At 41.8% G+C, this 23,362-nt stretch overlaps 1 protein-coding gene across 1 annotated transcript in view; it reads left to right on the top strand.

The window, feature by feature from the left end:
- btbd11b (BTB (POZ) domain containing 11b) overlaps positions 1-23,362 on the top strand; it is a 79,028-nt gene that overhangs the window by 50,958 nt on the left and 4,708 nt on the right. Inside the window, exons 2-11 of the mRNA XM_080505479.1 lie at positions 2,600-2,755; positions 10,956-11,160; positions 15,268-15,420; positions 15,713-15,878; positions 16,556-16,645; positions 19,094-19,195; positions 21,238-21,331; positions 21,615-21,750; positions 22,670-22,890; positions 23,026-23,204. Coding sequence (XP_080361605.1) covers positions 2,600-2,755; positions 10,956-11,160; positions 15,268-15,420; positions 15,713-15,878; positions 16,556-16,645; positions 19,094-19,195; positions 21,238-21,331; positions 21,615-21,750; positions 22,670-22,890; positions 23,026-23,204 — 1,502 coding nt within the window. The remainder of the gene's footprint in view (positions 1-2,599; positions 2,756-10,955; positions 11,161-15,267; positions 15,421-15,712; positions 15,879-16,555; positions 16,646-19,093; positions 19,196-21,237; positions 21,332-21,614; positions 21,751-22,669; positions 22,891-23,025; positions 23,205-23,362) is intronic.

Below are 23,362 nucleotides of genomic sequence, written 5' to 3'. Positions count from 1 at the left end.
AACAGACATAAAACATTCAGATGGCGCCATAAGATGAAAGCCGACGAAAACCGCCTTTATCCTTCGTGACAGCCATGACAACCGCGATGCAATATTCCGCTGAGTCACAGCTGGACATGTCATCTGGACACATGAAAAGCTTTATGGAGACGGAGCCTGTCGACACACACCGAGCGGGCTGTTTACTGTGATGTATAATGACGTGAGAGGAAAGTGAGAGGGAGGCGTGCCGGGCGTTAGACGTCCTGCAGTTTGGACAACTGCTCTCTGACGGCGGCGCTTTGAGCGCAATGGAAGCATAAAGTAGGTGTTTTTGATTGAGACGGTTTCTTTCTTTCTGGTTTGTCTCTGGATGAAAGGGATGAAATGGAGGAAATGGGTTCAGTGACGAGCTGACAGCGGGCGGTCTCCCCCCCCCCGTCGCCTCAGGGTTGCTGCAGGTCCTCGGCAGGTCTCTGGTCTCACCTGAACATGAGGTGAAGCGTCGCCACGATTACCGAGCAGCTGCTCTGTTTGCCGGTTCATAAGCAACTGTGACTCATTACCCAGAATCTCATTTCCAGATGTTTACACCACGCCGGGGTGTTTTGAATTTTTTTTATTAGTTATATAATTTATCGTGATTCGCAAACTGTAACATGTAGTTAAATTAAAGTGTTCCCTTTGAAAGCAGCACTTTTAAAGAACTCCCTTGCTCTTTGTTCAAAGGAACGACAAAAGAACGCAAAGGGGATGAAGATAAAAGAAAAGAAAACCAAGTTTTGTCCCCGGCGTTATTATTTTTGTTTGAAAACTTTACGGGTCTGAGAGAAAATATTGCATCAGTTCCCCTCCATCACAGAGCATGAGGCGGCATTTTTGAGGCTACAATTATTCTTCATCATTTTCATCGAAGCTGCACAAAACACTTCAGCATCCGTGCCTCTTCTTAGGGTTAGGATCAAACTCGGCAAACGCTGCGTGAAGGACAGGGTGCAGCGTGGACGGCAAGGGGGGGAAAAACACTGTGAGACAGCTATGACACAATTCAAGTACTTAAAAAAAATAGAGCATATAAAATAAAATAAAAAGCAAAGCACAGATTATCGTGCCTTCACCTTTTGGCAGCTGGGAGCTGGAGGTATTATGTTTTCTGCTTGTTTGATCATCCATCTGTTCTGTCGCCATTAACATAATATCTCCTTAATGCCTTGTGGAAATGTCTTGGAAGTGTGTCTGCGCGCCCGGTTTCTGTTACTCAAAGAGAAACCGATAAGGTTTTGATGCCCAAATGTCAAAAATTCAGGGTCAGTCTGAGTCTATATTATACCAGTTGGAGTTTGGGATCTCAGGGGACATTAGACTTAATATGTTAAATATATTTTATTACATTCCTCGATGGCCTTCACTCTGTAAATGAACAGATGTTAATGTTAATTACAATTTCGCTGCTTGTTGGAGGCACACAAAGGTGAAGCGGTAGTTTTAGATGAGCTCTCAGAAGCATTGGATTATTTTCCCCTCAAGCGCAAAGACAGAATCCATATCCCCTCTCCTTTTGCTGAACCCTCTCGCCCTCTCTAATTTTACCAGAATTTTTCATGTGTCATTAGGGATAAGTAAAATAAATTGTCCTTCAGGCGACTGTCTTCTCCCACAACTTGAATAAAGAATGTCTTTTTCTGCAGGCAAAATGTGCGTTGAATTAGCAGCGGGAATATGTGAGAGGAGACGTTAAAAACCCAAGCGGCTTTTCTCTCGGTGATTATAGACGATCCTAAGCAGAGAGCTTTTAGCCATTCCATGAGTTTGACGCCCTGCAAACACTGAGAAGGGAGAAGCGTCAGGCTGCAGAGGGATAAGAGACTGTCAGCCGAGCGAAATGGAGAATCTGCCTCGTCACTCGGTGGGAATAACGAAACCTTCCTTTGGAATATTCATCATTATAACCTCTGGGAAATGTCTCTAGCAGGTGTAACTGGAAGGCATAATTACTACTTTGTACAGGCTCCATTGTTTCCGTTGTCACATTCTCGCTCTCGACACGAATGATTATGCACAACATCCAACACGTCTGAAAGGTTGTTGCTCTTACAACTCCCAACTATAAAACCAAGTCCCAGGATAATATGGACACAGTCGCATAGACACTCTGCAGGAAAACATTGTTCCTATTGTCCATCGACTGAGCATGTGCAGAACGACTAATTACTACGACTGTGGTGCGCATGCGCAGTAGCAGCGTTTCCGCCATCTAACGCAGAGATTGAATCAGGGCATTCTCAAAAATTCTACCTTGGGAACCATTATCAAAACGTTGCGCTTTCAGTGACTTTGAAGTTTTGCGTTTTCACTCGAAAACATAAACGGGGCCTGAATAAAGTCGTTTGAATCTTTTCAAATTCCCATCATGAACCAAAACAAGTGTGTTGGGATGAGTAGGGATGAGAATTTATAAGATTTTGAGGATTACATTTTTGATCTTGCGTAATGATTCGATTCTTTATTGATTCTCTTATCGGTTCTCATTCGGAAATGCAACCTGCAGCTTGCCCTGTTATTGTCCTTTCACAGTTTTTGATTCTCATCAAAAACTGATGTGCTCCTCCTGTCTCCTCAGGTGTGCTCAGCCTCCCCGAGGGAGTCACTCTTCACCGGGACCAGCAGCAGCAGCGAGCGGGGAAGAGTGCAGAGGGAAACGCCTACAGTCAGTCTGAGCTGCGCTCGGTGGAACAGTGCTTGTTGGCTACCAGGGTGGGCAGCATCTCGGAACTCAGTGAGTAGTGTGTGTGTGTGTGTGTGTGTGTGTGTGTGTGTGTGTGTGTGTGTGTGTGTGTGTGTGTGTGTGTGTGTGTGTGTGTGTGTGTGTGTGTGTGTGTGTGTGTGTGTGTGTGTGTGTGTGTGTGTGTGTGTGTGTGAAGAAGTGTGTTCTGCATGCACTCTACCCTTGAGCAAGGCAGTCATCTGCTTGAGTGGGCTTGCTCTGTCCTCGTCAGCATCAGAAGATGATATTAGCGATATTTTTAAGTGAAACTGTGTTTCCCTTACTTTGGGTTCACGTTGATATTCACTTCCTGGTCTCTCTGGGTAGAACGAACTTCATCTGAAAGTTGGACTTTTCCAGCTGGAGCCTATTTTCTCCCTGCAGACATTTGCCAGCATAACGTCTGTCCGAGGTACATCTATCAAATTTGTGGCGTCTTGATTGATAAAAATCTATTTTAAACCTCCTACTGAACATCTTGTTAAAATAAAAAAATGTGTTTTAATTAAATCTGATTATTCATGGAGTATTTAGATTCATAACAGGCTGCAGGCCTGTTTTCAAAATGTTGCTGTGTAAACGCAGAACTTTTCTGAAACAAAAATGCAAAAAACGATCAAATGTTTTGCTAATATCGTTAAAGATCGTGACGTTCTGTTTCGGTGTTACAGTAAAATATGACAATGTGACATCGGGTTCACGAGGCTGCGTGTCTGTCCAAACAAAACATCCTTGTATTGTATGTCTTTAAGGCTTTTAGTTTTCATGGAAGAAATTTTCAAAAGCAGCAGATTTCTGTTCCGGTTCAACGTCAAGATGTTCCCAAATCAGAATATTCTGCTTTTCCTTTGCTTTGTTTAGATGTCTGCATAGTTTTGTTTTTTAGTGCATTTGACTTTTCTGAAGTAAATTATGTGTACATATGGATTTCATAGTTTCTGCTCAGTGCTCAGTATCATCTCATCCAAAGCTTCTTCAGTTTTTACTTGAGAAATGTAACTTTTGATGTGGTGGGTGGATCCCAACCAAGTTTTAGATTCCTGCTGCTTTTAATGATCCCTGACATCTTTTCTCCAGCACCGACGTGAAACTTTAAACTTGAGATATTCAAGACGCCCATTACTCATTTAGTGGAGTATTTCAACGTCCTTTCTTTCATCATCATTTAGACTGAAGGTGTGCAGGAGCGGAGCTGGAAACGCATTCCACATTGGATTACGATCGCACAAACACCGACCAATGTTGTCGCTCTGTCGGTGAATTGCAGTATCGTAATCCGCCCGTGCTACTTCTTCTTCTTCTTCTTTTTTTCTTAATAAGGGAGAATCTATCGGATTTGCGCGCTCGATGAGAGCGGCGCTAATAAACCACAGCTATTCTTCCCAATGATTTCGGTTTATGAGTTTGACAAGTTCGCCAAAAAAGTTAATTGAATGCCCGTCCGCTCACAATGTCCTCCGTATCCAAAGAATAATAGGCAATACAATGCTTTCTAAATAGTTTTTTTTTTTTTTGTACAGCATCTAGTCATTTACATAAGCTTTAGGAGTTAATAACAATAAGATCTCTTGCAGTTTGTATTCTTGTCCTCGCTCACACACACAAAAAGAAAAAAAAAAAGTTAGAATACACATCCCGAGTTCAGCGCGAGGGCCACGAGGAAAGTTTCCACCATGTTTTCTGTCGTGTGGGAAACTTTCTGACAATAGGGAGACAAGTCTTCGGCGACAAGCTGGGTGGCGAACTGCTGAATACACAGATGTCATGCATTTGATGTAATCACATATAATCACAGAATCAAGACGCTCATTTGAAGTTTTGCTTTCGGCTTCCAAGTCCGTCCCGACGACTGCAACGGCCACTGACAGAAGAATAACAAATCGGGAGAGAAAGCACAGACTTTCTCCTGATGTGCATGAGGGGGGGGGGGGGGGGGGGGGGGGGGGGGCAAAATCCACACGCCAAAATAATGGCTCAAGAGCTGCAAGGGTTGCCGTGACACCATGGTGTCCAGAAAAAAAAGCCAGGGAAAACATTGTCTGTATATTTAGCCTAAACATTTATCACCGCTATAAACAAAGCCAATCTTCCCCACGGTTTGCTTCCTGCGAGGTGACGGGAGGAAACCGTCCCGCTCCTCTCGCCTCCGTTCTGTATTGATGAGGTCACGCAGGGACTCGTTCTGTTATGTTGACACTGCAAACACGCCGCGAGACAACAGAGCCTACTGATGGATAATAGCACAGCTTAGTCCAGTGTTAGTGTTATCAGCTCTGGAGAGGAATTTTTTTTTTTTTTTGCAAATAACTGTGGGATTTGCAAACAGTCTCCGCGGTTCAAGCTGCAACCAAATTGATAATTGAGAGCGTCAGAAGAGACCCACAACGATTGCACTGTCAGGCTGCCACATTTAGAGAACGAGACGTGATGAATGTAGCAACAAAAGATGGCGAGGTGGAGGATGAAAGAGTGATGGGAAATACATCTCTTGAAACAATAATAATAACTTAAAATGTGAAACACCCCTCCCCCCTCCCCTGTCTGGGGCCAGCCTTTCCCGATGGCATTTAGACTCCATTTTAGAGGTTTGTCACTGATTTTTACCCTCTTTGTATTTTCTCGTTTCCTCCTCTACTAAAATGCCAAATTTGCATACTTGAAACGACACTCCCACAAATTTCGCAATTATCTAGATGTGCCGGTGCATCATCGCGGCGCCGTCACGGCGCCTCTCTTCGGAAGCGCTCCACACAATGCTGTAACTCACTGCATTACTGCATTAAAGTGCGTCTATTCTTAGAAGCAGCCATGGATGGATGATGCAAAGCACATATAGTCTCTCTCTCTCTCTCTGTCTCTCTCTCTCTCTCTCTCTCTCTCTCTCTATATATATATATATATATATATATATATATATATATATATATATATATATATATATATATATTGCAGTTCTCAGCTCTAATTCAAATGAGAAGTTTGACATATTGGTAAATATGTATCAGTCAGATGAGCCGTGCTTCCAGTGTCCTCGAGCTTCCTGTCCTCATGCGGAGATAATCCCGTGTGTAGCTTTATATTTAGTTGATATAAAAGCTCCATCGGTCTTCTTACATATCTTATATCTTACATGAAGCATATTTAAAAAGAAAAAAAAAAGTTTAAGGTTCTCACTTTTCAATCTTTCTATTTTATCTTTCTAGCCACAAGCAGTTAATCTAAAAATAAGATAAATAAATTATATAATCTATGATGAACCAAATGAGCTTGACAGGGTGACTTTTCAAATGATGTTAACTAAAGAAATGACTGCAGACTGACGCGGCTCCAAATTTTGTGTCTCTCTCATAAATACCGAGGCAAAAATTGGATCTTCCCCAACGCTGAGCTATTTTAGACGGAGATGTAATCACTTGTGGAAAGGTCAACCGCTCCTCAGATTTTCTTTTTCTCCTCCAAACATCCTGACCGATGTGTCGTTCTGACTGTTGGTCAAATCACGAGGCCGCGACTCGGTGAGCTTTCAGTGGTCAAAATGCTCACCAGAGTGACCAAGTCACTTTTTATTGAAAGGATTTATGACACTAAACATTCAGACTGCTCCCATTTCCTGGCTGGGAGCGATCGCATGAGCAGAAGAAAGAAAAAAAAAAAGAAATAGCCAATAGGTCAGTACGCTGTATTTTGTAGTGCGCTGACTACATTTGCTTCGCTAATGGATTCTTGAAATGTTTTCCTCGACTGAGGGGAAATTACTTTATTCGGCTCGAGATTCAGCACAAGGTTTTCACATGGTTTCTTCACACATAACTTAGATGTGGGAAGAACTTTTGACCTGTGACTGGTAAACAATAAACATTTCAATGTGTCGTCTAATATCTAATATCTACTAGGAAAGTACGACCAAACTTGGTAGTTTTATTTTGACAGTCCCCTTAATAATAATAATCCAACTTGGTCGTACGTTGATTAGAATGTCTGTGTTCTCCCGTTGTAAATCTTTATAACTTATGGCATGCATGTAGTTTCATTACAAAAATAAACAACAGCACAAACTAGTGGTCCGGCATGCTAACTACATTGTTTACAGCACTTCTTGCATGGCTACTGTTTTATTCCTTTGTTCAGCTTTACTGTATAAAGCAAGGGTGTTTTTGTCCATACAAGCTTTTTTGTTGTTGTTGTTTTTTTCTATAATCAGAGCCAGTTAAGAACATTTCCAACTCATGTTGTCACAACAGCTAAATTTAGAGTGCATCATGCCAACTGACATCTAATATTAAAATCATCTGGAAGTTCATTATTATTCTGGATTCACAATAAGTGCTTTGGTCTTTACATCTGAATCCACTGGGCTGAGCATCATTGCATATTTATAATGACATTTGAAATCATTTTAAATTGTTTGCAAATTCCATTATGCCCAGTTTTATTTATCACCAGAATTGTTAAACCTTTATTAATAATTCAGAACCAGCTTGGATTTCCCCAGTGACTACTTTGTCATTCTGAATTAGGTAATGCTGATTGAAAACCCTCCAGCAACATCATTATTTTCTATTATCGATTTAACTTTAGATTTTTCCTCTCTGCCTCTGTGTGTGTGTTTTTTTTTATTAATCATTTGCTTTACTCTGCAGGTGGACTGTGAAGGAATCTGTACTTTTTTTTTTTCTGTAAGTGCTTCTGCCAGGCACAGAAAATGCTGTTAATGACTATCAGTGCTCTCAATAATACCTTTTAAAGATAATTTATTGTGGGAGCACTAAAAGCATATAGATTTTTCTTCTTTTTTTTTAAACCTTTCCTGAAACTGGTGCTTTAACAACGACTCAGGTTTTTTGTGCCTCTCGTTAGAAACGTGTTAACCACAGCGTTTTGCTCTGTGGGGGCAGATTTTGATTGAGTTAAGGTGGATTTATGTCATTTAATAGTGACAGTGAGTGGTTTTAAATGAGGCTGAATTATAAAATTGAAGTTACATGCGCCATACTATCTTCAGGTTAGTGATGCCTCTCACACCATCCCTCCTTTGAGCATGTTCCTCGTTTTATTTATTAAATTTAGTTTGTTCTTACGTACACTCGCAGAGTGTATGTGACGAAAATATCTATATTTTGGCAAAACCAAACAATTATTACCGAAAATTGTCAACAAAAACAATTTTTATGATAATTTCAGGTGAAAAATACAGTCAAATGTCCAAAAAAACTGTTGCATTATGCATGTTTTTTTACAAACTTCCCCTGGCAGCATGGCTTCGAGGCTAGTGAGGTAACTAGATGTGTCCACTACTCCTAAGAAAGAGTATTATTATTAATTTATTAATTTTTTTATTTGCTTGTTGGACTGGAACCTCTCATGTTTGTATTAAGACTCTTTTTGGGAAACTGTCCACAACATTTTGTAGCGTTTCTATGGAAATGTGTGCCCATTCATTCTGTTGATGAAGTGAGGCTGACGTTGGATGGGAAGGATCAGTTTGCGGTCGCCATTCATCCCAAAGGTGCTTTATGATGTTGTGGTCGGGGCTCATGAGCAGGCATCAACTCATAGACCTTGTTTTGTGCTCTGGGGTGCACACATGTTGGAGCAGAAAAGGGCGTTCCTTAAACTTTCACCACAAAGTTGGAAGGATCTTCGTATTTTGTTATTATATTGGTTTATTTATGAACATGTGCAAAAAAAAAAATTGAAAAAGGAAAAAGGGAAACTAACAAAATTAATAATAACAAATAAAATGCAAAGCTTCTATAGCAGCGGACTGAATTCCAGAAACTTTGGTTTCTATAATGTATGTAAAAAAATTTTACACAAGTATCTAATAATTCTACTTCAGTAAAGAGAGTGAGTACTTTTGCCCCGTATGTGTGACGTGAGAATTCAAAATAAGAGCTAGTTCACAATAACAAAAACAAAAGGCCCACTTTAAAAGCTCTCTAAAATATTTCCTATGCCTTCTTTGTTATCTGATATCTGTGCTCGTTTTTTTTTGTTTTTTTTTTGGGGGGGGGGTGGTTGTTTTTGTTAATGGACAAAACTAATCAAAGGAAAAACAGATTTGCATCTTGTTGAGTCAGGATTGCCACAGGCGACTATTAAATGCAATCAGGGCTGGATAGCAGCAAATAAATGAAATGCAGAGACTGTGGCGACGGCTGCAGCTGCACAGTGCAGCAAGATCCATTCATCAATATCCCCAGAAAGGCTGGTTACTGTGTATTTGTTTTTCACAAAAAAGGCTGGGATATAATTGTTCCATCAGAAATCAGAGTTGATTTCGACTTTTTTTTTTTTTTTTTTTTTTTTTCAAAGAGCATACTTCCTCTCTTGCCATTAAACATTGAACAGCCTTCACAATCTGAAATAATGAGCGGTTTGGATGTTATGTGGGTTCTGCATAGTCATTTACTGACCTTAAAGGTGCCAACTCTCATGAAAAAAGAAGAAGAAGAAAAAAAACCTCTTGTGAATCAAAGCGGTGCAACTATACTTTTGAAAGTGGCACATTTGTGTGATTATTTTTTTTCTCTTTCAGCTCGATAAAAAAAAAACCAGCAGCAGCATTGAGTTACCTGGTCAGCTGTGCGTCCTCCATCTCTTCTCCTCCCGTTATAATTAATCACCCGGGATGGAGTATTGATTTAAAGCTTGTAATCTTCTAATGAAAAAGCTTTAGATTTTTTCCCTGTGCTTTGATGCATCTGCCCACTTTAAAAAAAAAAAATTTATATACTCCGTGCTGGTATGCAGGCCACATCGAAAGAAACGAGTCCATCCTTTTCTCAAGACTCATTTCTGAGCGCACCTCCCGAAAGAGTGGCGGTCGTCTAACGTTATGCATTGAGATGCTGCTGCTTCCCCACTGTAGCGCTCACTCTTCCAGCGTCCTCTGCCAGCGCAGGAAATGTCACAGTTCCAGCATAAAGAAGCCATGAGAGCTGGCTGTCGCTGACCACCTTGGGATCAAGAAGAGAAACTTAAAAGACGGAGGGAGCAGGAGTAACAGGTAGCGACGCGGATTATAGTTTGTGGCGAACATTCGTGCTGCGATAGCTTCTGCCCGTTGCGTCACCAGCTGATGTCCAACACATTCCTCCATCAGCATAGCGCCAATGTTCCCAAAAGGACCAGTTTTGGAGATTGACTGTTTTATTGCATGAATGCTCTTCTGTCATTCAGGCATCCTTTTCACACTCGCTTCTCACATTGTCGAGGCTAAATGAAATGCTGGCAAGCGCCAAATAGTGCAATTTTGATGCTAAACAAACCCTTTTGTTCACGGGAATGGCTGTTTGTTCCCGGCCCCTTCGTTTGCAAAGGCGCACATACATTTATAGTCCATTTAGAGCACGCAGCCGTCGTGCTCCATTAGGTTTATTTTTTTTGGGGGGGGGCCTTGAATAGCATCAAACAGGCCAAAACAATATGTCACAGTGGTTTTCTAGATCGTCCCCGCATCAGAATGTCATTACCTCCTCTTGTAGTGCAGTGGGTCCAGACAGGAAGTGGAAGTGGCTGAAACCTGACAGGATTCTGTCCACATTGCGATAATCATGCACTCTTGTCTTTCAAGTAAACATGCTCAATAATAAAAGTGGGACAGGCATAAAAGCTCTTTGGTGAAACTTACAAGTCATGTCACAATTGCTGATTACCTCATTTTGCTGCGAAAATAAAAGTCTATTTGTCAAATCCCAAATGTAATTAGGACAAAAAAAAACTAGGCTGGACATGAGTTTTTTTCAGGAAGAGCTTTTTTTTTTTTTTGGAAGAAAAAAGAAATTCAAATTTTTATTAGCGGAGTTCTCTCCAGCTTTGATTTTTTTAAAGTCCAACTGGATGGCCTGAAAGTACTGGCAAATTATGCAGAGGAAATAGCTTGGAGTAGCTAATGTTTTCCCATAAATATTCATTCTTCACCCGGTGCAGTCCTGTGCATGCTTATTCCCCTGTTCTCGCCCCCTGTGAGCTGCACAGAGCGGACTGGTGTGAACCCCGTTCTTCTTCCTCCTGATTGTGCTGCACGGAAACTCTCGATTTCCCCTGACAGTGTACCCTCTTAAGGAGGAATCAGGATGAGTCCCCAATGTCTTTCTTTCTTTTTTTAAAGGCCAAGTATTCCCAGCTGTCCTCCCAGAATGTGCCTGTGAATTATTTTCTCGCTGTGTTTTTTTTTTGTGTGTTTTTTTGTGTGTGTGTGATTGTGTAGGTGATTTAGTGTCCCGGGCCATGCACCACCTACAGCCGCTGTATATGAAGAACCAGAGCAACGGGACGCCGATTCACCAGAAGAGCAGCATGATTCACTGGGCGCCCGAGGCGATCTACACGCTGTGCTACTTCATGCACTGCCCTCAGATGGAGTGGGAGAACCCCAATGTGGAGCCCTCCAAGGTTACCCTGCAAACGGAGAGGTGAGACGCAAACACATGGGTGGAGACGTTTTCTGTGTTTTTACGACACTAAATCCCCCAGAAATGCAGCTCAAAGTACTTTTTGTACACCATTGACATCCAATTATTAAACTTGCGCCGTGCCATCAGGACACTAATTTGTATGTGAGACGCAGAACAAAAATGCACTGTTCTCCCTTGTTCAAGTCACTTTTGCTTTTACAGATTCCAGCTGTGTTAGGAAATTACGTGTTCTTAAAAAAAGAAAAAAAAGAAAGAGGAAACAATTGTATGTTGTGTGAGTCATTTTCGAAGGACTACACCATGGGCAGAAAAAGGCTTCTTGCTGAATGCTACAGACAGGGCAGGGAAGCCAGAGAACATTAAGAGAGGAATACATTCTACGTGTTGTAATTCAGTGAATTGGAATAACATCACTTTTTAGACATAGAAAGTAAAATACAAATTGCATTATGTCGCCAAACATAATGACAAAATAGTTTTATTCACAGCTGGATTATACACATTGTACCACTTGAAGCAGCTATAATTTGGATTATTTTTGTCTGTCCTAGAACTGGTTTAGTGTTAAAATGTTCATTAAAGTTTCCACAAAGTCGTCTTAGAGGCGTGCTGCTACCAGGGGAGACAAGAAGGGGATGAGTTGGGACAGTTGTGTGGATGTTTGACCTCATGAGATGAACAATTTGTGTGTAAAGTTTGGGCATGGATGACCCCCCCCCCCCAAAAACCCCCCCCCCAAAAAACACTTTTAGTCCCAGGGCCACATGCAGCCCAATTTCACCGGTAAAACAGCGCTATATGATAACCTATAAATTAAAATGTTTAAGTTTTGCATTGTTGTGGTGCAGAGCACACGTGATAAAAATGTCTATAGTTTTGTCAAACAGTTATGATTGAAATTATGACAGTCTCAACATAAAGCCAATTTTAAAGGTACTTTCTGGTGTAAAATACAGTGAAATGTTAAAAAATAAATAAAAATGTCACATTACAGGCTTTGAGGCTAATGCTAGTTTTCTCACAATGAACCCATGGTCTGTGCTGTGTTGTGACATTTGTTTAAAAAAACAAAAAAAAACAAAAAAACAATGCTCTCTTTGAAATTTGTACAATTGACTTTGTGGTTTGGCTGACTTGAAGCCGCTTGTGGGCTGGTTTTGGCCCACGGGCTTCATGTTGGACACTCCTGATTTAGGGTCTGAAACTAAAAAAGAAGAATGTTTTTTGGGTTGAAATGTGTTCCGCTACGAAACCCAGAGATAAAGGATCTGAACATTCTTCATCAGGAACAGAGTCGACGTTCGTAGATGATTGTTCTACTGTCACCGATAGACCAGTTTCTGCAGAACCCAATCAGTCGGTCACAGAGTTCTTGATGTTGAATCTTATTGGAATCAAAAAGGGATATTTTGTCATCTTGTATCGGGAGAATTTTTGAAAGCAGCTCATATTCATGAATACCTTCAACACCTTTGCGTCATTTTGTGCAATGGGAGCGAGAAAATATTGCATTTTTAATGTTCAGTTGGACCCCGGTAAGTGCGTATGATGAGATAATGAGAAAAAGAGGAAACTGCTCTCAGCTGCGCACAGTTTACTCTCCCTGCATCAACTCAGCTTACAGTTTCTCCGAGACAAAGGCAGAAATCACCCCGCCGCAGCTGTGCACCTTTATTATATCCCTTCCTCTCTTTGCTCTGAAATGGCACACCAGATGTTTTCCTCTGGATGGACGGGCACGGCTCTATAGAAGTGAATCGTAGCCTCATTGGCTGCCTAGCCGAGTCCTCTGGTCGACCTTAGGAGTGGCGGGAAGATGCTTTTCCAGCATGAGGCATGTCGGTATTGACGATTTCCACTTCTGACCATCGTGGGATTTGATCAGCCTGCGGCTGTAAGACTCCCTTAACAGTGAATGACACAAGGATTAGTCAATGTTTCCATGTTGTTAATTCTCTCGATCCTTCATTTTTTGTCTTTTTTTTTTTTATATATTTCTCTGTTTTCCCATAAGTCCCTCTCAAAAAAAAAAAAAAAAAGCACTACTTCTACTGTTTTCTCATTAAACCAAATCTGTATGACCTCTTTATTTCTGTATTTTCAACTGCTGTGTGTTCAGTGTTTCCAACGTTTTCAGTGAAATTCCCCCGTCAGCTTGTGGGGAAACGTGGCTGACAGCTGAGCCTGAGCAGCCCACCTCTCGGGCTCCGGCTTTATCACCTGCAGCCGAGTAATTTATCAGCTAATGCGTGTCCCGGGCGTCCAGCTGCCCGCCTGCTTCAGCTCCAATCTCCATCCGAGTCCCGCCTCACTGTTAACCGTGTTTGTTTAAGTCAGACGTAAGCGCGTTGCCAGAGCCAAGGCTTTTGGGAAAGCCCTGCAAGTGGAACAGCCTCCCCGCACGAATGTCTGCTCTCAAGAGCTGCTCTTAAAAGAGAACGTATGGAGACGGAGGGACCTTGAACTGCTCGTGAACTGGACTTTCCACTGGGCTCGTCAAGGAAACCGACTTGTCATTATGCGTCCGCCGCGTCTTGATTAGGTGTTGCGAGCTGCTTTAATGGAGTCTATGGAACCAATAACGTCACGTGGCCGCAGGTCAAGCTCGTTTTGAAGCGGGCGAGGCATTTAAGAAGGGGTTTTGCATTTCTTAGCATATCAAACTGCGGTTAAAAGACTTCCCCCGTCAGCTCAGGCCAGCAGCGACGAGCGGCTGATTCGAAATGAGTGGCAGACGCGAGTGGAGCCTGTGTCAAGGACAGTCCAGGCTTTGAAACATCCTACTGACGTATTGATCTGTAAATCCCAAGAGAACCGCCCGAGTTTAATCAAGTATACACAGCACACCACGCAGAACGTGACGACTCATACAAAACACCACGATCTGCTTATTTATTCTTTTTTTTTTTTTTATCCAACTGTCCACTGGTGCATTTAATCATGAAAAGGCAAAGAAAAACAAAACAAAACAACGTGTATCTTATTTTCTATACTATCTTTGATGTTGGGTTTGTTTTTTTTAAATATTACATCTGAATTACATTGCTTTGCGTCAGAGTCCGTGTTGTATATGCTTCACCAGCTGCTGTAAAGCATCACTGGTCTCATTGTATTGCAGAACCAACTCTTATGAGTATCTCCACACATCCTATATCCATAAAGAGGAGATTGCTAGTTAGGCTTTGCATATTGGTTTTGGGGGTGGTTCATTGCTTTTTTGTGAAGAGAGTGTTTATGTGCACTGCAGTAATAAAGGCCAGAATCTATCATCATGCATATGGATCTTAATGCATATGGATCCAAGCAGCTGATGAAGAAAATGTTTTTCACACGTTGGTGGATAACACAAACGATCAACTTATCGAAGTGTTTTGGGGGGATTTTTAAAAAGAGAATTATAATTACCACCCACCTATTTATTTTCAATGTAGCTTCAAAACAAGAGGTCACTGTATGCATTGGCCAACTCCAGTCTTTCAGTTAGGATGGAGAAGCGCTTTCATGTAGTGCAGATGTGAACTAAATCTAATTATGCAGGCACAAATTATATTTAGTAAGCCTGCTTAGACTGTGATTTCCTGTGTGCAACTGAGTTCAGTCTTAAACAGCCGCCATGCTGCATTTCAACGCTTTACATTCACATAGAAAAAATATGTACATTTGCAGGACTTTAAATGTAGGGCAGGTCATAGATTCAGTTCGTGTCATGCTTTCATAAGACGAGCCAATAAAAGACCATAAGACTGCTTTTTAATGGAATTTGTTATACATAACAGATCCGACTGGATGAAAAACATATTTCGTTTTTCATTTTTTTTGCAGTGATTTTATCTGTACTTGTTACATCTCTCTCAAATGAACCTCCGCTTCATGCACTTTGTGATCTTTGATTTCGTTTCTCAGACCAAGTTCGTCCTGTTCTCAAACATCTGCTCCACTTGGCAATCTCTCAGAAATAACATGCGCAAATCCTACATTAGGTGGATTTTCCTTGCAAGTGCCTCGAATCTGACAGTAGTTCCCTGTGCGTGTGTCTGTCTGTGTGTGTTGCGCGTGTGTGTGTGTGTTGGCGACTACAGCATGTGTCTCTATCTCCCCCTGCAGGCCGTTCCTGGTGCTGCCCCCCCTGATGGAGTGGGTGCGTGTGGCCGTGGTTCACACAGAACACAGACGCAGCTTCTCTGTGGACAGTGATGATGTTCGGCAGTCTGCCAGGCTGCTGCTGCCTGGAGTGGACTGTGAGCCTCGCCAGCTACGGTACGGCTGCGAGGAGTGTGTTTGCCTTTCAGGCTGCACATTTTGTGTGTGTGTGTGTGTGTGTGTGCAACCTCCTCGTCTGAACCCACAAACAAACAGTGGTGCAAAGTGAGGCGAGATCTTTGTCATGCACTCATCCTTCCCGCAGTGTTGAAAACAAAAAAACAAAAACAAAACAAAACAAAGCTCGCCGGGTGTTTCTGGTGGAGACGGAAAAATATGCTGCATTTGCAAAAACAGTCGTCGGAGTCAGTGCTGCACTGTGAGTCACTTTGTGTGGTTTGCCCTTCAGAACGGATGACTGCTTCTGTGCCTCGAGGAAACTGGATGCTGCCTCAACCGAGGCAAAGTTCCTGCAGGACCTGGGCTTCCGCATGCTCAGCTGTGGACGCACGGACCTGGTGAAGCAGGCCGTCAACCTGCTGGGGCCGGATGGCATCAACAGCATGAGTGAGCAGGTTAGAGAGAGACAGTCAGCATCTTTAATAATAGTAATAATAATAAGAATACACGTACACGCACACCGACACAGCCTGTGAAAGAACAATGTTTTATGTCTGGCTCTGTAAACTGAGCTCTCCTTCACCTGGAAGCACCACTCTGGCTTGTGAGCAGCCAAAGCAAGCAGTCATACATATTGAATCTAGTTCTAATGTATGTTGTCCTGCAGCTTTCCTGCATTATATCATGAGTACTGTAAATCATTAGGGGGGGGGAGTGTACTGCAAGTGTAACTCATATCTCTCCATAGGGGAAAAAAAAAATTGAAAGAAATCAGCTGATCTGAGCAGAAACTTTGAAACGTGGAGTCTTGTGCTGCGGTTTTCCCGTCAGACAGCTTCTGCTGGTGTCCCAGAAGGCCCCTGGGGAAGCCTGTAAAAAATTCATCAATAGCAAAATATTTCTCATCAAGGCTGAAAGATCCCGGAGTTGAGCTGTCAAGAGTTCAGTTTAGAGGAGGAGAAATGTTCAACTGGCTGGGTCAACATATATAATAAAAAGAAAAAGCATGGATTAAACTTTTCACATTGCTCCGAGGCCGAATGTAAACATTGCACTCCCACACTGGATTAGAATCTTAAAAATGTGTTTTATACATTGACCTGAAGGAAGGTTTGGTCTGGTGTTTGTGCAGGGGATGACCCCGTTAATGTACGCCTGTGTCCGTGGCGATGAGGCCATGGTCCAGATGCTGCTGGACGCAGGAGCAGACATCAACAGTGAGGTCAGTGGTTTAAAAACATGTTTTCTGCTGCTATTAGGGCTTGTTTTTTTTTCTCTCTGCAATCTTTGTATTATGTGTTACAGCTAAAACGTTCTTTTTTCTTTATTTATAAAGAAATAGTTTAGAACAGTTTGTGTGTTTAATTAACATTTATTCGCATACTGCTGGAGAAAAAACAAAACAAAAGTGTCTTCACTCATCTCCTCTTGTCCTCGCCCATCCGCCATCATGTTTCATGTGAGGATCATGAGACGCTGAGGTTCAGCGACGTCCCTCAGTTAAGGCCTCATGATCCTGCTCTTCATTAGTCACCTCGGCAACATCGTGTCCCATCAGCCATTGTGTCAGAATTGATTTGCAGTCTACTGCACTCATGGCCACGGGACAAAACACAAAGTGCTGCCAAGCGAGATTTAAAGAGCCGCTTTCTAATTTATTTTAGTGCTGGTAAAATGTGTTGGAGACAAACGTCTTGGCAAACATGATTGTTGCTGTGGCTTTATATGTGTCTTATCGATGAAATATATCTCAATGTTTACAGTGGCATTTTGCCGTACGATTCAGGTACCAATAAACGATTGGTTTTGCTGGTATTTAAATATATATAAAGAAAAATGAAAACTCCCAGGAACAATAGAATACACTGAAAGACATTTATTTCAAACAGAGGTATTCACTGCTGCAATATTCTGCATCCAGTCGTGAAGCTGTTATGCTAATTAGTTAGGGGAAAGCAAGAAAAGTTTATTTATATAGCATCGTTCAGGCAAAAAGCAATTCGTGGCGCTGTACAGAGCGTACAATAATGCAATAGAAACATAATGAACGGAAATATATTGAACCAAATCGAATAAGGAAGCAGTAGGAAGTAAGGAATGTTAATAAATGGGTGAATTAAAGCTCTGAGTGGAAATAATGAAGTCCTCAGGTGTTCAGGAAGTTTACTTAAGAGGTCCTCACCTGGGTAGGAACTAAAAGCTGCCTCACCTTGTTTCTTCTGACTCTGGGGACACTCAGCCAGCCTCTTCCTGAGGACCTTAGGAGTCTGGATGTGTCATATTCTACCAGTCAATCTTAAATGTATAATCTGAAGACCATTTGGTGTATGCAAAAAGAGAGAAAAAAAACCTTTAAAGAATTAAAGTAGGATTCACAGTGTTTACTGTGAAAAACAACTCGCTTGCAGATGTTTGCAGTTTATTTGCGGTGGAAAACTAAAAGTGACCACGGTCTTTGTTTCTGGCCAGAATGATGAATTTACAAGAACATTACAACCGAGTCGATGGTGGCCGTCTTAACAAACACATATTCCCAGAATATAACCAGGCATTGTCCATTTTAGTTCAGTTTATTTAAGAGGATTTTCTTTAAAATCTTAAATCTAACTTCATTGTGTTTTTTTTACTTCAGAAAGTTATGTTTGTAAACACACACTCACTGCAATATGATATCAAGCCTGAAGGAATGTAATTGTAATTCGTTAGATGCCGTTTTTGTTATTGTGCGTTGCAATAAAATTTGACGACTCGGGATCTATCAATCAAGTGAAGCGGCATAAAAGACTGGAAAACGTCCAAGGCAATTCGTTCCACTTTACCATAAAAAGCTGTGCACTTCACCTCGGCTGCAGTGCAGCTTCTGCTGCTGCAAGTAATGGATGAGACACAGTTTAAAATATAAACAGAAGCTTTTTTTTTTTTGTTCCCTGCCGCTCATGGCAGTTGTTATGTAAGTTCGCCCCTACAGATTTGTATTTGTCTGTGTGATAATAATCGCTCTGGACAAGTAGTTGTTACAGAAGAGAACTATGCTCATCTTCTATTTTGCAGGCAGAACAAGAGTTGCGACAATTAAGAGTTGGCAAAGCTATTTTTGTGCGTCATCCGCACAAACATCCTGTTTGAATGTGCATCCTTATATACTTTACTGGTACCTGCTTTGTACAGCAAATTCAATATTTGTCAGCAGATTACAATATGAATGAGATGTCTTTCCTCTCACGGCATCCTTTAAAAAAAAATCAAAAAATCAAAAAACGTGCCTTTGTGTTTTGAGCTCGTTGCCGTGTCTCGTGTGTGTCTCATGCGTCCGTTCCGTCAGAGACACGAGCCTCGGACGTCCGACTCGCCGCCCAGTCAGACAAGCTAACCCACAACGGACGCTGAAAAGATCCGAGTGAAACCATTAGGAACAAGGCCTGGGGTTGACAGATCAATCCATTGTGTTCATTAGAAAGCGAAACCGTTGGCAGGTTGTTCTCTGGAGCCCCTGGGTTCCTGGTTAATTACTCCACTTTCTCCCGTAGAGCTCCCCCCACCCCCACCCCACCCCCCCCTGCTTGTCTTGTGCTCCACGGGCCATGTAGTACTTTTTAATGGCTTCATATCTCTCTCCTTTACCTTTGTCCCTCCCAACTACCCAACCCACCCACCTGTGTCCCTTCCCCAGGTGCCAAACTCAGTGCACAAGCACCCCTCAGTCTTTCCCGAAACGCGGCAGGCGACGCCCCTCACTTTCGCCGTGTTGCACGGACACGTGCCCGTGGTGCAGGTAGTGACGTCTCCTCTCACCTGTGACTCATCGTGACCTCTTGTTGTGCTTCAGCTCATGGTTGGTCTATCATTGCCATTTTTTTTCTCGTCAAAAGCTTCCCGAGTGGTGACGTTGATCTACTGCAAGTTTTCTCCTCTTTTAATGCTTTGGGAAAAATACTGTGATGCTTTTTTTTTTTTTTTTATAATTTCTGTGGTGGATGATTGATGCTCAATTTAATAAATCACATGTAGCTCTTGGCTTCTTTCTGTTTACACAGTAGAGAAAAGTGAGCGAGTGAAAAGTGGAAACGGTGCAGCTTAATTGTTATCGAACACGTTGAACTAATTCAGTTAGCCCACTGACTGATCCGCCCATTAGATTCGGGATCATTAAATACTAATGGACAGAGCTTGAAACTCCATGACGCCACAATTTGGACTGTCAGGTCATCAGATAAAAAAAACCAAAACAATACAAATGAAGAATATTGGCCCAAAATCGAATCACTTGTCTGCGTAATGTAATGCATCACACTGTGCTCAATTGTTCAAGATATTAATTATGAATACAAATTCATCCTAATAGATGCTTGAAGAGAGTTAAAGAACGTTGCCCCGGGATAGATCTCACTGTCTTTATAGTGAATAAATCATCTACCAATGTAATGTTTATGTTAAGTGCTGGGAATAAAAAAAAAAAAAAAATCTCTAATTAAAAGGTTTGAATTGGCATTTATTTTGACCGATTCCAGCGGTTTTTTGAGGCGATGTTCATGATGAAAAGCAAAAAAAAAAGATAGAAATGAAATGCATGCAATACATTCTGCGGTGTCACTTTATTAAAAATAGATCAAAGATACGGAGATTTAAGAATCTTTTCACCAGATGTAATACCCGGATAGGAGATGAGTTCTTCCAGCATTATTTCTACATCCTTGAACTGGTTCAAGTGAGAGAGAAAAAAAACAAGTGTTGCATATGTAAGGAAAAAAAAAAAATGTTTTCTCATCTCCGTGCATCACGTTGTGGTTTGCCTGTTTTGGACGAGGTCCTCAAAAACCATTGAAGAAGGGCTCAAACAACCTTTACTGGAATCTCCATTAAAGTGTCTGTCAGGGGATAAATCTTTCACGCCTCCGGGCTGTACTGAAGCAGAGTTTTGGGCCCGGAGCCGCAGATTTGACTGAAGCTGCCGGGCTTGTTTTATGCCGCTGGAAGTGTGGAGATAAAGCAGAGTGTAAACAGAGTGGCTTTAAATCAAACAGACTTCCGCTTCGACTGGCAGGGGGGGCAAATAACTTTTAAAGCACAGCTGGGCAGATGTGCAATTATGGGTGTATGTAACTCTTTGTCGTCGCGCTCGACCTTCAGGAAGAGCATTTCGAGTTTACTGTCTGTTGCTGAAAGATTTTGGCCCATCTGAGCTCTGATACTTTTACAAATCTTAATAAATAGAAATATTTTGAATCGTATATATTTCTCGCCTTTTTACTGCCATATTAATAAAAAAAAATACAAAATCTAATCAGTTAGCACATTTCAAAATCTATGATATGTGTCTCCTGTGGGGGCGCTAGATAGCTTAAAACACATTTACAATACAAAATTTAGGATGCAAATAAAAAAAAAGATTAAATTCCATCGTTAAGGACAACTGCACACTATATAAGAAGACTAAACCAAGAATTCTAATTAGAATGAGCACAGGAAGAATTATACTATATTATATAAGGATTTCAATTGTTGTTGAATAATATTTTTATTAGGTGAAAAACATATAAAAGCATTCAAATGTTGTTCAAGCTCTGTCGGGGGTGGAGGGGGGGGGCATCCGCCTACACTTTAAATCAACCAGTAATTGGACGCACACAGGAAGTTATATTTTTTTGAAGGTGCCACAGCGCTTCAAATGAAATACAAGAAAAGTTCACACAGTGTGAGAAATACTCAAATCTTCAAACCTAGCAAATCAGGCTTTCTTCTTCTTCTTCTTTTGAAAAAAAAAAAATCTGCCTCTCCCTCTTTGCCTGTCACGCTCACCTGTGTCTCCACCTGCAGCTGCTGCTGGATGCCAAAGCCAACGTGGAAGCTTCCCTGCAGGACGGGCTGGAGAACTACACGGAGACCCCGCTGCAGCTGGCAGCCGCTGCAGGTATACAGAGACGCAGCGGGACGCCCGTCGTCCGCCTCCTGTCTGGCTGGCGGCGGCGGCGGCAGCAGCAGCAGCTGCTGCCCGTCTATAGCCAGCTGATAACAACACCTGACTGTCAGCACGATCGCTGAGGCTTATTTGTCGGGGAAAATAAAGACAAATCGAGGCGTGAATGCAGAATAAATAATGAGACTCGAGCCGTGCTGTCAACTTTTCTCTCTGGTTTAATCTTGTTGTGTGTGAATAAACTCTTGACAGGCATTTTGTTTTCTGTAACGTACAGGGAACTTTGAGCTGGTGAGTTTGCTGCTGGAGCGAGGGGCCGACCCCATGGTGGGGACCATGTTCCGTAACGGCATCTCCACCGCGCCACAGGGAGACATGAACTCCTACAGCTTGGCAGCAGCTCATGGACACAGGTAGGTAACACACACACACACACACACACACACACCCACACACACGGACGTGTTTGTGCTGGATCATCAGCACACGCCTATGAGTGCACAGACTGAAAATACACAATCTGGCTCAGCTCAGACTGTGGATTCAGCATTTAATCGTATTTATGTACAAACACAAACTCGACAGAGCATGTCCATGAAATTGGCTCTTGAGCTGTTGAATTGATTTGTGTTATTATTTTCTACTGCATGGCTTCTCATCATGTCTCTGTTGTTCCTCTTCAAAGGCCTTTAATCTTATTTGATTTATATTCAGTATGTTGCAGGTTGCGGCACAGCACTCGTTCATGCATGACAAGTGTGCAATCATTTCAGCATGCTTCCTTTATATTAGTAATCCAGATGCATCTAAACAATATTTAGTTTTCAGTCGGTTTTGTATTTGTATTTCTGTTTGTCATCTCAATTACAAACAAATTAGATTTATACCCCCCTATTGAATATGTGACACTGATCTTGTATGTCTTGAGAACTAGCTTACAAACACTTGTAACGTTGTTCCCAACTATTTATAAGTGAACTTAAACGCCACTGCGTGATAATTCATGTTCAAGGTAAAGCTTTTTTTTTTTTTATTTTTTTTTTTTATAAGGGTTTGGGTTATTCTGTTTTATATATAGACACTGCACATTTCTTTACCCAACCATACTTTTTAATTAAAACAAGACTGATTAATGAAAACCAGAAAAGACTACAAGTCAATATCTGTCATCTGCATTTCAAATGCATTGAATTCTTTCTCATCATTTGCTGACACTTATGATGCAAGGCAGAAACCACCACTTCATATTTGATGAAGAGAAATGCAGTATGAAGTAAAAAGACTCTTCTCTGTTGTTCTGCTTCTTTTTTTTTTTTTTTTTTGATTGTGCAGAAATGTGTTTCGTAAGCTGCTGTCTCACACAGAGAAAGGGAAAGGAGACGTGTTGTCCTTGGAAGAAATTCTTGCAGAGGGTACGGAGCTGGAAGGCAGAAGTTCATCTCAGATGGACTTGATCCGAACCGGAAAAGCGAAACTCAAAGCCCTGAAAGAAGCCATGTACCACAGCTCTGAACACGGACACGTGGACATCACCATCGACATACGGAGCTTAGGTGGGTTCCTGAAAACCCATCCTCCAGGATCTCATCCTGATGTACAATATACAACATATGTGTATATTTTGCACACGTCTTATGTATATAGTTGAGAGGTTTAATGAGGGTTTTACCTCTGTGACATTTTCCCAGGGGTGCCGTGGACTCTGCACACTTGGCTGGAGTCGCTGCGTACATGTTTCCATCAGCACCGCAGACCTCTGATCCAAGGTCTCCTGAAAGAGTTCAGCTGCATCGAGGAAGAGGAGTACACCGCGGAGCTCATCACGCATGGCCTGCCTCTCATGTTCCAGATCCTCAGAGCCAGCAAGGTACGGCGCAGCCCCGGAGTGCCCAACAGTGTCGTTCACATTCAGCCCAATTCCATCTCGAGTGGGCCAGACCAGTGACATAGTGCCTTAATGACCTATAAATGTATACTTTAAAGTTATTTCTATGTTGTGGCGCACCGAAATATTTATAGAGAAAA

The sequence above is a fragment of the Blennius ocellaris genome (genome assembly GCF_963422515.1).
Source record: "Blennius ocellaris genome assembly, chromosome: 11".
Classification (NCBI taxonomy): domain Eukaryota; kingdom Metazoa; phylum Chordata; class Actinopteri; order Blenniiformes; family Blenniidae; genus Blennius; species Blennius ocellaris.
The sequence above is the reverse complement of the archived record's forward strand: the minus strand, read 5'-3'. Positions and strand labels throughout refer to the sequence as shown.